Raw genomic sequence first — 16,377 nt, 5'->3', positions numbered from 1 at the left:
AGACATTCAACAAACTTCTATTGAAATGATCTTAGTTAAGTACTCTTGCATAATGCTTATCATATGCTAGGCACTGCTCTCAGCATGTTACAAATATTAACTTGTTCTAAAGATAAAGAAACTGAGGCCCAGAGAAGTCACTTGCCCAAAGTTAGACAGCTACTCAGTGGTGGTATCAGAACGACACCCAGGCCATCCGGTCCCAGCATCCATGTTTTTATTTTTATTTTTTGTAAGATTTACTTATTTATGCATACAAGAGCTGGGGTACAGGCCAGAGGTGCGGGGCCGAGGGGGCAGGGGTTGCCACAGGATCCACCAGAGACAGAGTGGGGAACTGAACAGGCAGATCTACTGAAATACACTGCTGAGGGGAGCAGCGGGTGAGACAGGAGAGGTCTGCTGTGCCATGTGGGTCACCTCCCTGACTGGGAATTGAACTCATGCTGCAGTGGCTGGTGATAGCTTCATAATGCTAGCCTTAACCCCTTGCTCCACCAGGGATGCTCTTTTTTTTTTTTTTTTTTAAGATGCATCCATGTTTTTGAATGAAAGAATTAATATGCCTTTTACTGTGGGGAGGTAAGGCAGGGACTTCACCTACAAAAATTAACTTTCCACCCTCGTCCTCTTTCAGGTCCTGGAACTCATGGTTGGCAAGTGATATATAAGTGAGCTCGTGGAAGCCAGAAATAAACCACTGGGTAGCTGCCCCCACCATGTCACAGGTGATGTCCAGCCCCCTGCTGACGAGAGGCCATGCAGTCAACTTGGTTCCTTGTGAGGAATCCAGGAGGGCCCTGCACCCTGTACCCAGCCCTAACCTGCCGCCCCAGTGTCCTTACTACACCACAGAAGGCTGGGGAGCCCAGGCCCTGATGGCCCCCACACCCTGCAAGGGGCCCTCCAGCAGTCTCCAGCAGGCCCCACAGCTTGGAGCCAAAGCCAGCTGCCTCCCGCATTGCCCAGGCGAGCAGGCTTCAGGCGCCCTGGATGAGCTCGACTCCTACATTGGCTTCTCCCTGGAAAGCCTCAATCAAATGATCCTAGAACTGGACCCCACCTTCCAGCTGCTTCCCACAGGGACCGGTAGCCCCTGTGCTGAGCCCACCCCAAGCACTACCTCGAGGACAAAGAAGGAGGAGCCTGAAGCCTTGGGTAAGGACCTGGGGCACAGTGCCAAGAGGGGGTCTTGGGGACCAGCTCATGAGGAAGAAGGACTTTTCTATCAAATCAGGGGAGCAGGGGCTGATGTCCTGCTGGGGGGTGCTGTGTGGCCTAAACAAATCACTTACCCTCTCTGTTTTCTCTGCTATGAAAAGGGGCTAAATCCATTTTTCTCTCACTATCCAATTCCATTTGGCTCCTGAGTTCAGAAAGTGATAGATACAGTTTATATGTGATTTTAAGAGAACTTAACAAGCTAATATATAATTTATAAGAACTTTGTACAATGCCATTCCTATAAGAGCTTGATAAATGTGGGGTCCCTGAACCTCACTGTTCTATGGCATCTCTCTTTAGGTCCTAACGTGGGCCCTTTGCTATTTCTGTAGGATTGTTATCTGGGCCCTGTGCCTGTGTAGGGGAATCTCTCTCTGGGGAGGCGCAAGATGGAAGAGGTAGGTTTGGAGAGACAGAAATCAGTCTATTTAGGGTGGTGACCCCATTGGGCTGAAGCAACACCGGTAAAGATTGAACAGCCGGCTCCTTGGTGGGGTAGGAGAAGGGCCCTATTTTGAAATGTCTGCCAGTTCTCACAGTGTAAATTCTTGCTGCCAACATGTCCCTGAATGTGACTCTGGAAATCGTTGGCCATTATTGAGCATGTCCCCCTTATCACACAGCAGACGCGAAGAGCCTTAGGAGCATAGATAGCAGTTAAATGCAGTCCAACAGTGGGATGTGATGATTAGGAGTATCTATCACTTTCGCTTTTAACATAAGTTATGTCACTATAAGTTAATAGAGTTTACATTTTAATGGCTTGAGTTTAGCAACTGGCTGCACAAAATCCTAAAAAATTAACTTCAGTTCCAGGTACAAACCAAGTGCAATGTACCCTACCCCCAAGGGAATCTAGAAGTTCCTGCACCTGGCTGCCATGTCCCAAACAAAGAATTTCAAGTGTGCTTGAGGCTGACGGTCAAGCAGCCGGCCCAGAAGACTGAGCCTCCAAGGGCTCAATCGGCAGGTGACGGGGTGCAGTTAGGAGCAGAGACAGGGACCACGAGGGCCTCTACTTATCAAGTACTGGTACTTACTAGGTACCAGGCACTGTGCTGTGGTAGAACTTTTAATCCTCCCAATCCACCCCATGAAATGAGTGTTTTTATCCTCATTTTATAGATGAAAAAACTGAGGTTGGCAGAGTTGAGTAAGGAGCCAGCCCAGCCTCATCACTGGAGTAAGGCAAAGCTCACCCAAGCTGTTTACTTCCCTTCTGCACAGTCCTGGAGTCCTCATCTGCAACCAGAGACGAGCTCTTACCTCAAAGGGCTGAGGGGGTTAAAAGAAGTAACAGTTGTTGGATGTTTACCATAGGTCCTGGCGCACTGCAGTCATTATTTTTATTAAACTCTGGGATTGCATTTAGGACGAGCCCCAGGGTAGGTTCAGGCTCTGGGGTGGAGGCGAGCCCAGAATCCAGGTCCTTGGCACCCCAGGACTGGTCCCCAGGAGGCCCTCCGCTCCTCCCCCAAGCACTGCCTGCCAAGCCTGTTAAAAGAACAGCCTCCATCCTTCGGGAGCCTTCCTGCCTCTGAAGGGCAGTCATCATGGGCAAGTCTCTGCAGGAAGGTGGCGTGGGCCTAATTACTATTAGCAGGAGCAAGCCCAGGGTTTTAATGTTCCTGCCCCAAGGCAGGAGTTCCATGCACGCAACGATGATGCCAGCTGAGGCAAGACAGGGTGTGTGGAGTGTCCAATGTATGGGCTGGGGGTTACCAACCAGGCCCTCCCTCCCAGGGGCAGTAGTCTTGTTCTCAGCTGGGCACAACCTAGGTCCTGAGGATGAGTCCACCTGACTGGGAAGCAGGGGGCACCAGGGGTGAGGGTTGGCAGTGGCCAGAGGGTCCTGACGAAGCCCCTAGCTCTGCCTTGGCCTCTCCTCCAACATCTGCTTGGATGCTGCGATGCCTGGAAGCTCACTGCCTCCTGAGACGGACAGTGGGTGAACGCCCCAATAGAACCTTCTCTGCGATTACTAGGAACAGCTGGCACCTGCATGTCTTTGTGGGGGGCTACAACCATCTTATGCATGTCACCTCCCAACACCTCCCCCCCAGCCCACTCCTGCCAGTGATAACATTCTGGGCCCCCTCGTGTGAGTTCCATTGGCTGAATGTCCCCCGGGTGTCCTCCCTCTGCACTTTTATCACTCCTGCTTTGGGGTGTTGAAGGGGAGACTCCCACAATCATGATGCTCGCAGGTGTTGGTTGCCTTAACTTGGCAAAATTAAACTTTTAATTTGATGCCTCCCCTAAATATAAATGGACAGGCTCTTGGGATACATGACCCCAGCCTGCACCCCATGAAGGAGAGTGGCAACTACCTCACAGATGAGAAAATTGAGCCGAGGGAGGGGAAGTGACGGCCCAGGGTCACACCACAGCTACGTACAGGCCAGGCCTCACACTCCAGCTCCTGGACTCTAAAGCCCATGTTCTGGCCAAACCCTGGCTTGGAAATAGTCTTCTACCCCCTCATCCAGGGATTCACAGAATAAATCTGTTTGGAGGCACCCTGCGGGCCCCTCTTCTGAGGCACCCAGTGCTCACATACTTAGCCCCAGCGTCACTGCTCCTACCTCTTGCCCCTCTTCCTTCTGACTTACCCTGGGGAAAACCCCCACCCCACAGGGAACCTGGCTTCTAGAAGCAAACTTCATATCCCTTTCTTTATGCCCTCCACCACCCCAGCTCCCATCTTTGGAGCAGGCCCCCCACATTTCATTTTCCAGTCATTTATGCCAGTCAAGGCTATTTGCCAATCCCAAGGTACGGGTGTTTAATAACTGCCTCTCCACCCCCACACCCACGTGCCTCCCCCCTCACCACCCGCCTGGTGCTGGCGCCTGCATCCACCCAGCACTGCCCAGACTTGCCCCTCGGGCCTGTAAACAGCGGCTGCACCCAGGTGATGGGGGGGCAGGTAGGGGACCCACTTTTCCCCCACCCCACCCCACCCCACCACATCTATCTCAGGACAGCAAGAGAAGTGACTCACGGCTCTGAGCCTCCTCCCTTCTCCCCTGCCCTGCTTGCTTGGCAGCCAAGCAAGGCCTTTGATAGGGGGCTGGCTGACCAGTGAGTAGGGCCCAGAGCTTTTCCAGGCTGAGAAGCCCTCCCCAAAGCAGCTGAGCACTTTCTCACTGGGCAAAGCCTTAGGAAAATGTCCCAAGGAGCCCCTCATGCTCCTCCAAAGGACCAAACAGAGCACTTGAGCTGGAGTGGGCTCTCCACTCCCTGATGTGTGGCTTTGGATAACTTACTCAACCTTTCTGAGCCTTGATTTTCCTTCTGTCCCATGGAATGGAGTTTTTATGAGGGTTAAATGAGCTAATAGAGGTAACATGCTTGTAACCGCTCTGAGGCACCTCACTTGGTAAATACCGGTCTTTATTAAAAACTGGGCAATAAATGTTAGCTCTGCTCCCATGTTCCCCTGAGCCTCAGTTTCCTCCTCTGTAAAAGCAGTGCCTGCCAGCATTGGGCCAAAAGGTTGTTGGGAGCCTCAAGAGGATTGTGAGTATAAACACTATAAAGTCCTATAAAAACAAAAGTTGTATTCCAACCTTGCAGAAGCATCCACCCCATTCCAAGACCTGTTCTCATTCAGAGTGCATGATCCATGGTGCCAGACTTTCTCCTCTTGCCCTTGGCAGTGGGACCCCAAGGGAAAATTAGCCAAAAAGCAGGCAGGTGGGAGATGTTCCTCAAAGCCCACCCTGGGCCAGGCTTCAGGCTCATTTGTCAGTGTATTTCATCCTCACTACAGCCTACTCGGAAGGCTGGTTGCAGATGAGGAAACTGAGGCTCAGAGCAGTTAGGAGGGTTACCCAATGCCTCTTGGCGGGAAAGTGGCAAATCAAGGACTCACGTACAAGTTTGTGTCATGACAAACCCAAGCCTGTTCTACCTTCTAGAGCAGCAAGTCCAGGTCAGCCCTCCAGCCCCCCTTATCTGATGTAACCCTCCACCCCCACCCCTGCCCAAGCAGGCTCAGACAGAGGCAGCAACCGTGAGGAGGACAAGCAGGCCCTACCCAGGAGCAGGTTGGGGCAGGCAGAGACTCCACCGTCACGGCAGGCTGGGCGGGGGGTGCATGTGCCAGAGCCCAAGGGGGTGGGAGACTGGCACACGGAAGCCGAGGTGCCATTTTCCTCTGATTCCACCCTGGGAACCTTCCAGAAGGGAGCAACTTGGTGACCACCCTCTCGCCTGGAGCAGCACCAAGGACAGCTCTCCCTCCCCAGGCCAGAAAAACGGGTGTCTATCCTCACCCTTAGGAGAAGCTGAGGGTGCCCCCCCACCAGCAAGAAATCAGGTTGAGGGGCATGAGTCCCGGGGGTCCCACAGGGGACTGGAAAGAGCAGCAAAGTTCTCATTCAGAGTACATGATCCATGGTGCAAAGTTCTCAAACTTCCAAGTACACCCAGACCCCAGGGGTCTTGCTAAAATGCAGGGGTTGATTCAGCAAGCCTGGCTGGGGCCTGAGGAGGTGCTGCTGGATGCACACGAATCACCTGGAGAACTAAACAAACAATCCTGAGGCCTGGGCCCACCCTGGAGACGCTGATCTAACTGGCTCAGGGTGGAGCCTGGGCATTAGGACTCTGATCGCTCAGGGGGTGATTCTAGAGTGCATCCAGATTAAGAAGCCCTGCCATCACTGCAGGCGTAGACAGAGTTAGCTTTCACACGCCCCTTAGGAGCGGAGGCCTCAAGATGTGACTGGCCCACTGTCAAGACGTCATTTCAACAGGAGAGGAAGCCAGCAGACGCCAGGAGGGGGTCCCCCACTGCACAGGGCTTATTATGTGCCAGGCAATGCGGTGCCTCCTACAAGTCATTCATTCATCCTTATTGTAAACCCTGCAGGCTGAGTAGAGACACCACCCCCCTCCCCATTTTATAGCTATGGAAACAGAGGGTCTAGGTTGGTGAGGTCTTTGGCCAAGCGTTCTCACACAGTAAGTGGCAGAACCAGCCTGCCCAATTCCAAGATCTGTGTTCCAGCCACTGCATCTTCCACACCCAAGGGTGGGAGAGTGACTCTAGAACTGGGCCCTCAGGTAGACCTGGGTGCTAGTCCTGATTCCAACCAGCTTCTCCTCACCACACTTCAGATTCCTCCTCTGTATAAGAAAGAAGGGACCAGGTGAACTTAAAGACCCTTCCAGAATTCTCACTCTGTGAGTCTGAGCTCCCCCGTTTCACCACTGCTCTGCTTCTCTCCCCAAAGATATAAAGTACATCGAGGTGACCTCCACCAGATCAAGGTGCCACGACGGCCCCCAGCGCTGCTCCAGCCCGTCCGTCACCCCGCCCTTCGGCTCCCCACGCAATGGTGGCCTCCTCCTTTCCAGGGACATCCCCAGAGAGACTAGAAGCAGCAGCGAAAGCCTCATCTTCTCAGGGAACCAGGGCAGCCGGCACCAGCGCCTCCCTCCCCAGTCTGGAGCTCCCTCCTTTCATTCCCCATCCCCTCCCAGCACCTCCATTCCTTGCATGGGGAGTAAGACCCCTAGCCCCTGGGGCTTGGGCGGCCCACAGGTGGCTTCTCCAAGCCAGGAGAAGGGGCCGGGGGCCCTGGCCCCACAGCGAGGCAGCAGGATCTCGGTGCTATCAGCCAGCCCAGCATCTGACATCAGCTACATGTTCGGAAGGTAGGTCTCTCCACTCCCTCTGGTGTTGCGTCTGTAACGCACACGCACACGCACACGCACATGCAGATCCGAGATGATAAGGGAATCTGGGCATGCACCAAAAATAAGAGTAAACATCTTGTTTCCTACCATCGTCTCCATTTGGATCTCAAAGCCTCCTCAAGCATTTAGAATACGATTCAATATGCAAAATTCCTGACTTCTGCCTATCTCCAGGGAAGAACCGCTGTATTCCTGAGGTTCTCTGTGTCCTCTCCAGCCCCCACACACCTCATCTCAAGGAAGGTTATTTGTTTCACCTCAAAACACAGGGATGTAAATAGAATCAGGGGGCCCTGGGATGAACCATTTAAAAAGAGAAACACCTCCTTCCTCTTTGCTGCTGGCAAGGCTAGCAGGAGGGAGGCAAGGAAGCTGGGCATTATTTATAGTCTCCCCGGCCCAGTTCGCAACGGGCCTGACAGGAAGACCAAACCACAGGATCTCTGACCTCCACACCAACTCCAAAGCCGCTGTGCCAAGGTCACCCCTGGCAAAGAGTCTGGGATTCCACATGGGCCTCTGAACTCAGGGAGAAGTTCTGGTTGGACACAGAGCCAGCCTCCTCCTCCAGCTGGACAATCAGCCATGGACGCGGTCCGGCCCAGGTCTAGCCTGCAGGCAGGACTCTTGAGAGGAATGGGAGGCGAGGGTGATAGTTCCATTAGACTTGCCTGGCTGGGAAGGCGCCAAACCCACATGACCATGGGCTGCTTTGAATGACCAAAGACTCCACAGTGCAGGGATGTTTCTGCACCCTTCAGCATCCCTCGGGGATCATGTGGCATGCCCTTTGCTCTTAGCCGTGGTGGCATATGCAGCCCTCTGTTTGACCAAAGCCATGGACACCCAGATCACTAAATCCTTACCTATCACCTCAACACCCTAATACCCTGCCTATCCGGTGCTGTCTCCCCTGCAGCAGCCAGTCCCTCCTCCACTCCAGCATCTCCAGCCATCAGTCATCTAGATCCTTGGAAAGCCCCGCCAGCTCTTGCTCCAGCCTCCACAGCCTTGGCCCTGGGTCCCTGTGTATGAGAACCAGTGACCTCCAAGTTCCCGGCAACCCTACCCCAAGCATGGGCCACCCCAGAGCAGCTCACTTCCCATCAGTGGCCAAGGAACATGCCAGCAGCTGCCCCCCATCCGTCACCAACTCCATGGTGGACATTCCAATCGTGTTGATCAATGGCTGCCCAGAACCAGGGTCTCCCCCATCCCAGAGGACCCCAGGACACCAGGACTTTGTCCGATCTGGAGGTGCTTCTTCCAACAACTCCAGTCCTGCCACCAGGAGTCACAGCCAGAACCTACCAGACGCCTCTCTCATCACGTCCCCAGATGGTATGTTATAAACCAAGGTTATAAACCTTTTACACTGTACAGTTTGGCTAAGGGAAACATCAGTCTCAGCCAGTGAGCACACTGACTGAGTACCTACTGTGTGCCAAGTACTGTGCCAGGTAATAGGACACAGATACGGACACAGTCTAGAAAGAGATGAAAACCAGGGGTTACTATAGAGGAGAATATACACAGAAGCCAAGAGATGTTCTAGGTTTATGGGGCTACAGAGGAAGGGCTGATCCTTTCTGTGTAGAGAACTAGAAAGTTCCTCAGAGGATCTGGAAAGATGATCTGGAAAGTGGATCAAAAGCCTGTGGCCAGAGAAGGAGAGGAAGGGCATCCCCAGCGAGGGAACGGCATGCTCACCGTCAGGAAGGTGAAGGGGCACGAGGCATGTTTAGGAAATGACTAGAACATTGGATATGGGATAAGGTCATTGAGAGAAATTTGGGGCCAGGTGGCAGAAGGCCCTGGCCACCAAGCTAAAGAGTGGGTTTTATCGTTTAGGCAACAGGGACCGGGACCGTCAGAACCTCTAACAGAAGAGTGGTAGGTCCAAGGCACATGTTCAGCAGACTCCTCCTGGAGTCGTGTGGCAGATGAATTATAGGGCCTGGACTGGGGTGGCGGTGAGGGAGCAGTTTTTGTTTCCATTGGGTGTGCATCATGAAGTGGTCCAGACACGTCGTAATGGGGACCTGAACCAGGGTGGGGCCGGAGGTGGAGGAGAGAGGACAGAGCCAAGAGACCCTCAGGACATGCAAGCAGCAGCCTTGATGAGTAACCCTGGGGGAAGGGAGAGTCAGTGCTAAAGCTGACGTTTGTGGATGATGAGCACGCAGAGGGGGGACGGGTAACCGAGACAATGCATTCCAATTCAGACAGCTAAAAACCACAAGACAGCAAACACCCTCCTTCCCATAGTCTGTGACTACAGGCGCCCAAAAAGAACAAAGCCACCCAGAACCCAGCGCTGTAAACACAGGCTGAGCGGGGCACTCACGGGCTGTGCACCTCTCCTAGGGCCCGCCCCGCTGACAGCCCCAGGGACCCTGCCCTGCCGCCCTGCCTTCCTGTCCTCGCCTTCCCAGGCTCCACAGCCCTCCCACAGGCATCAAGGTGACTGGGTGGCCGGGGAGAGGGCTGTGGAATGCTTGCTCCAACCCATAGCTCACTCCCACTCAAAGTGCCACTTGCATGTCAATACCAGCAAGAGAAAAATGACAAGACAGTTATGCCTTTGAATCTGCTCTGATTGTTTTCCAAGGACAAATCATCTGCAGATTTTAGTACATTTTTTATAATGACTTACTCTCAACACACGTTTTCAAGAAGCCGAAATTGAGAACACTTCCTCTGACTTGGGGGCCCATGGAAATGGGCCTTTTGACATCTCAAAGCACATTTAATGGGGATGATCTCATCCTGGGTTTGGGGGTGCCTTAGGATATCACAATTTATACCCTGGGGTCTTATCAAATTCTGCAAAATAGTCTCAAACAAAATTCATTTCATTTCCTAGACTATCAGATCATTGAAGACCTTCAGCAGTTTTTAGTTCCCTCCGTCCCCTCCGGGGTCCGGGAGGAAAAGAGCTGTCCCAAATCCAAGTCAAGAACCCCCCTCCTACCTTCCCAGCACAGACTTGCACACAGATTTGCTGTCTCCCTTTTTTTCACCTGTTCTTTCATTTTTTTTTTTTCCAAATTTCATCTACCTCTCAGGGAAATCACAGGTTTATTAAGAGGGAGAACAGGCTGAGACCAAAAAAAAAAAAAACATCTCAGAATCCTTATTTCAGTCCCCACCAGGCAACATTAGACTCGAGAAACTGTTTCTCATTAAACTGAGATTTTATCTATTTGTTTGGGATTCATTTCCAAGGATACAAGAGGAGACTCCTAAGTCATAGATGTGCCAAGCACTGGAATTTTTCTGGATTTTGGGATTTTTGCCTCTTTGGGGAGCTGGAGATACAATAGGGTTGGGGGGAGGGGCGGCTGACTGGGACTGCTGAGCAGAGACTGCAGGAGGCTACCTATGCTCCCCTCTGTCCAGCCAACAGGGCACCCCTTCTCTCTCTGTCTCCAGGTCCCACCAGGGACATGCAGCCCACCATGAAGTTCGTCATGGACACCTCTAAATTCTGGTTCAAGCCAAGCATCTCCCGAGAGCAAGGTAAGAGGAAGCGCTGTTTCAGGGACAAGAGGGCCAGGAATCAGGGCTGGGCCCTGCTCTCCACATAGACACACGAGGCCCTGTGTCATGGCGGAGGAGGGAATGGCAAATGGCAGCTCCAGGAAAAGGGGGTGTCCCACTGACCTTACGGCCAAGGAAATAGGGACCACAGCAGGAATGCTGGAGATTAGATAACAGAAGGGACTTCCTGAGAACAAAAGACGATTCTGCAATGTTGCTTTGTGAAGATGCTCTGGGGCTGAGGGACAGAGGCTGTCCAGGTGGGGTGGTAACTGTCTCTGAACCAAGGATTATTGCAGCGATCGAGTTGCTGAGAAAAGAGGAGCCAGGGGCTTTCATCGTAAGGGACAGTTCTTCATACCGAGGCTCCTTTGGCCTTGCCTTGAAGGTGCCGGAGAACCCCACATCTGCCCAGAACCAGAACCGATCAGGTATGCTCCTGCCTCGTGGGGGGTGGCAGGCTAAGCTGCTAGTTTGCAGAGTGACCTTGGGCCAGTTCCATAACGGCCCCCTCAGCTGCCTCCAGCATCCAGGCCCTGGACATGCTCCTTGCCCAGCTGCCTCTGTCTTCCCAAGTCCCCAGAGTCCCTGCTCTGCTCTCCTGGCAGGAAGAGAAAGAGGAAATTCCCAGCCACTCTCCAGGCTGCTCCCTCTCAGTGCCCACCTGTGTCCAGACCAGGTTTATCGTGAGGTGTAAGGACTAATGTAGCCATTACATGTGCGTGTAGCTTATCGCACGTGTGTGATAACTTGTCACGTGTGTGGGCTTGCTCATCACACGTGGGATGACTCACCGTGTGTGCGTGTGCTGGCTTATCATGTTTTCCCGTAGCCTTGCATGCAGTACATGCCTCTGGGCACCTGCCCTTGCCCCAGGCGTCATGTTAGGCACCCCAGGTGCCTCATTGGAGAGAAAGATAAAATTCTATTGTTACAGTACAAGGTACCAGCTGCCTCTCAGGCCCCAGGACTGGCCCTCATAGAACAAACAGATGAGATAATGAGGCTTCCAGCAAGCTAGTGACTCCCTTCCACCTGGCCAGTAAGTGATAGGGTGAGGACATAATCCCGACCTCGAGTTGTCTACGCCCCGCCTCTCTGTCTAAATAGGGACGTGACCTCTGGGCAGTGCTGGTGATGGAGGAAATCTTTCTAGAGGCAACAAGCCCAAAGTGAGGCGGGTCCTGTGGGTGGGTGGGTGGGTAGAGAAGGGCAGAGGGCCTCGTGCACTGTGGGGCCAGCCTGGTGCCAGCAGAGGCCATCTGGGAAGAATAATAGTGGCCCGATGGAGCAGGCTGGGGGGCAGTAAACCAGGCTGAAGAGGAGACTTGAACAGTTATCGAGAACCATCCCTGAAAGCTCTTGAGACCAAGAGAAAGGTCTCAAGGGACAGAATTGAACATAGAAGGGGCAGAATTGGACATAAAAGCCTTTGAGCAAAGATGACAGCACTTCTTTACGGAGGCCTTGAAGATAGGATTCTAACCCACGGTCCCAACAGGAACAGAGGGAGGGACAAGCTAAGCTCTGGCTGGACACAGGCGAAGTGGGTCAGGCAAGGAGCAGGTGAGCATTTATCTAACACTGGGCCAGGGAACCAGGGAACGCCCACCCACACTCTTTGTTCCTTTGTCCAGGGGAGGACAGCAATGACCTTATCCGCCACTTCCTCATCGAGTCTTCCTCCAAAGGGGTGCATCTCAAAGGAGCAGACGAGGAGCCCTATTTTGGTGAGGCTCTACCCCTGCAGGCCCGTGGGCGGGCCCCAGCTTCTGGACTGGGAAGGCGGCCTGGGGAAGGCTTTCTCACACACGGCTCCCCCGTTTCTTTGCAGGGAGCCTCTCGGCCTTTGTGTGCCAGCATTCCATCATGGCCCTCGCCCTGCCCTGCAAGCTCACCATCCCACAGAAAGGTGGGCCTGGGCCCCGGGGGCAATGGCGGGGCACCAGACCTGTCTGTCCTTGTTAGAAAGGCTCCTAGCAGTCATTTCTCACCTTATTTATGGATTATTTTAGGATCACAGTCAAAAGAGCATTCTCTAGGGTCAGTCAATGTCTCTGCTTCCTACCCGAGAATTTGAGGTTAACCTCTCAGAGCCTCAGTCTCCTCACCTGTGAACTGGGCACCGTCATCACCACACCTGATGGAATTCAGGGAGACAGCTCAGGCCAGCCGCTTAGTACCATGCTTGGCACAGAGTAGGCACCTGAAAAATAATTGTCCTTTTCGAGAGTCTGAAAGGAGCATAAATGTGCCAATTTGGAGTTTGTTTTTTCCAGCTCCAACATTTGTTGGGCCTTCCTTCCTTCATCTCCATCTCTTATGCCCTTGTGAAGTAGATATTGCTGTGACTTCCCCTGCTTTACTGATTACAAAAAGGCACACTCAGGGAGCTAAGTGACTCAGAGTCTGACCCAGAAGCAACCCAGCAGGACCCCGGCCCAGGGGGTCACTCACAACATGCTGGGGAGCTGGAGGCGGTTCCGGGAGGGGAGTCCCAGGCACAAGGACCAGGGGAGCCCCAGAGTAGTGATGGCAAACAAAGGCCTGGGTTTGGGGTGGGGCCCCTCAAAAGAAATGAGGAGGCCAAAGTGAGGACCGGGTCACTGTAGCCATCCAGGGACTGGGGGAAGTGGAGGGGGGATCAAAAGCCTTGCAAGCTGGTTGTTTGGGGAGTCCAAAGTGGCCCCACTTGCCCAATTGCAGTAATCATACCTGGTTTCTCAGCCAAGTCACTTCCCTGAGGTGGGGTGGAGGTGGGAGAAGTTCAAAGGGTTTAATGGGGCCTGTTCTGAAGAGCAAGGAAGAGCATGCTCTCCTGACACACCCCACCCCCTCGGGGGGCTTGTTCCTTTGCTTTGGCTCAGAATTGGGAGGTGGAGTTGGGGCCTCAGATCCCTCTGCAGACGGCCAGGCGGGCTGCCTGAAGAAATCTGCAGGTGAGTGAGCGGGATGGGGGAGACTCTGGCGCGGCTCCCCGGAGGGCACCTCCTGGCCCTGCGCACGCACAGGCACACGCAGGCCCACACGTGTTTCCCATCACCGCCTTATTTCTTCATTTTAACAAGGTGCCACGTTCCGCCCCCTCCCTGTAAACCCAGAGATGAGAAGCTGCAGGCAGTGTGCTAGGGGGAGGAGGGGCAGCAGAGTGGGGGGTTGCCAGGCTTAACCCCTGGGGCACACATGGACGTGCCCTGCCGGGGCCTCTCTGGGTCTGAGCTCTCTGGGGCGTCGAGTCCCAGTCCAGGGGCCGGCACAGATCCGCACTGGTCTCAGTGACAGCTCCTGTTCTGTCACAGGGCACAAAGGACCCTGCCCATTCCTGCCTCGCTCCTCTCTCAACAACGAGCCAGGGCCCCAGGGAAGGTGGGGTAGAGGTGGCGCCACGGGTCTGGGTGGAAGGAAGGTTTGTTAATGCCCTACGAGCAGGTCAGCACCCCCTCCTCTGTCCCACCCTGGAGGGCCAGGACAAAGCAAAGCAACTGACAATCCCAAAGTACGCTGGGGTTGGCCCCAAATTGAAGCTGCCCGCCCTGTCTGCCTGCCTGGTGGCTCGAAGAGCAGCCCCACTGGATTTCTGAAAAAAATAAGACTCCCCTCTGCCCTGGCCCTGGGCGGCGAGAAGACCAGGGCTTTGGTGACCCCTCAATCCACTGCATGGACCCTGGCAGTACCCCAAAACAGAGTCTGCCTCCCACAGGCTGCCACGTCCTATACTTGAGCTCCGTGAGTGTGGAGACCCTGACCGGAGTCCTAGCCGTGCGCAAGGCCATCTCGACCGTCCTGGAGAGGGACGTCCTCCCCACGCCCACTGTGGTCCACTTCAAAGTCACCGAGCAGGGCATCACCCTGACGGATGTCCAGAGGAAGTAAGGGACTTGCCTGTGCTGGGGCTGGAGGGCTGGCAGGGTGAGCTAGAGGGGGCGGCCGAGATGCCATGGGCAGGCGATGAAGGGAGAGTTCAGGTTCTGGACCCGGTGAGGTGAGTAATGCGCTGAGGGACCCAAGCAAGTTCTCTGCCTTCTCTGAGCCTCACACCAATGGCCTCCCAAAGCCCTCCTTCCTTGTGGCTGATGGAGAGAGAATTAACCAGTGTTCAGTGGGCACCGATTAAGTCTGCATCCTCTGCTGCAACATCTGTAGGCCAGACCATGGCTGACCACAGAGACAGTGGGGTGAGGTCACTGCTTCCAGGGCTCAGGGAGCCCAGTCCTGGAGGAACAAGTAGTTAAGTAGAATGGTGGGGGGCGGGGGGGGGGGGGGAGGCCAGGGACACAGACAGGAAACTCCAATAAAGGACGCAATGCAAATGCACCCCATGAAAGGAGTGAAGTACAAACCTGGGCCCCAGGGCTCAGTGGTGGGACAGGTCAGGGCAGACTGTTAGGGGTCTAACTGGGAGGCTTCTTGGAAGAGGGGGTACCTGGCCTTGGAGGAACAGGAGATGGTAAAGCTGGGGCAGAGCACCAGCGTGGACTCTCACCAGCTCCCCTCTTCTCCCCACCTTCCCAGAGTGTTTTTCCGGCGCCATTACCCCCTCACCACCCTCCGCTTCTGTGGCATGGACCCTGAGCAACGGAAGTAAGTAGTCTTCTGGGGGTCTAGTTACCTCCCACTCCTGCTGACTCTGGAATAGGAATCAGAGCCTAGGAGCCTCACGGGGTCAGGAGAGCAGAATGAAGAGCGGGCTGTGCAGGACAGGGTGGCCTGGACTCCTCCCTGCTGCTCCCAGAGTCCTTTGCACTCACCTCATTGCCTTCCTTCCCCGCAGGTGGCAGAAGTACTGCAAGCCCTCCTGGTAAGCCTGCCCCTCCACCCAGCCAATCACCAGAGGCCCTGCACCCACTGGGGAGGGAGTTAGGGAAGGAGGGAGGCCCCGCCCTGACCCGAGGAGCCCGTGGTTTTGATGAGGACACATGGCCTTGGCCCTCGGGAGGCCCCACCTGGTGGTGGAGACATTGCCTAGGAACCCTCAGTCTCATGCGGGAGTCTTGATCTGTGGGGTACCCCCGTCTGATATATCAAGACATATCCTTGCCTTCCACTCTGATAGGCAAAACCCAAGCCCTGTCTTGGGGAGCCCCCATTCAAAATGAGGGAAACCCATATCTTGAACTTGGAGATCTCCCCATCAGACAGGAAGTTGACATCCGACCCTGGAGTCACCAGCAGGGGAAGGGGCAAGATTGAGGAATGCTGTGTGGACTGAGCCCCCACCTCCCACACCCTGGGCCCCTCCCCTCACTCAGGCTGCCCTCTCCCTCCAGGATCTTCGGGTTTGTGGCCAAGAGCCAGACTGAGTCACAGGAGAACGTGTGCCACCTCTTTGCTGAGTATGACACGGTCCAGCCGGCCGCGCAGGTCATCGGCCTGGTGAGCGCTCTGCTACAAGACACAGAAAGGATGTAGCAGGAGGCATCTCCTTGCTCCCCAGACATCCCTTGAGAGGGGAAGAGCCCCTGAGTGGAGGAGCCAGGCCCTGGGCTGGAGGAGAACAGTACCAGCTGAAACGCTGGAACCTGCTGTGACCTTCAGCAATGACCTTCATCCAGACTCCTCCTGGCCTCCATTTTCTCAGCCCTACAAAGAGGCCAATAGACAGGATTGTTCTTGGACTTTGCTGAGCATCTTGATAAACTCTCTAGGATCCAGATGGACACTGCCATGAAAGGGAGGGACCCCCCCTCCAATGAAAACAACCTCTGAGGACCCCTGATGCCATCAGCCAGGTCACTACCAATGGTCTGAGCTAGAGGCGCCTGACCCGGCTCTGTGGCAGCAGCAGGTGTTGGGTTGGGGCCCACGGGCCTGGCCACGGCAGCCTGGCACAGATGGTCTGCAAGGGCCGACTTTTCCCTCCAGAGCTCTCTCTCCCTTTCCTTACTTTCTTGACGGTTTCTT

At 54.5% G+C, this 16,377-nt stretch overlaps 1 protein-coding gene across 1 annotated transcript; it reads left to right on the top strand.

The window, feature by feature from the left end:
• Window positions 1-290: 290 nt before the first annotated feature.
• TNS4 (tensin 4) lies at window positions 291-15,885 on the top strand (the record flags this gene model as incomplete). Its single annotated transcript, XM_084237738.1, has 12 exons — window positions 291-1,158; window positions 6,468-6,891; window positions 7,853-8,274; window positions 10,369-10,455; window positions 10,776-10,907; window positions 12,114-12,206; window positions 12,311-12,388; window positions 13,344-13,415; window positions 14,177-14,345; window positions 14,989-15,057; window positions 15,248-15,274; window positions 15,744-15,885. The coding sequence occupies exons 1-12, from the start codon at window positions 720-722 to the stop codon at window positions 15,883-15,885; spliced, it is 2,154 nt and encodes a 717-aa protein (XP_084093864.1). The 5' UTR covers window positions 291-719.
• Between the last annotated feature and the right edge of the window lie 492 nt (window positions 15,886-16,377).

This window comes from Talpa europaea (assembly GCF_964194135.1).
Source record: "Talpa europaea genome assembly, chromosome: 7".
NCBI lineage: Eukaryota > Metazoa > Chordata > Mammalia > Eulipotyphla > Talpidae > Talpa > Talpa europaea.
This window is presented reverse-complemented; position numbering and strand designations above follow the sequence as displayed.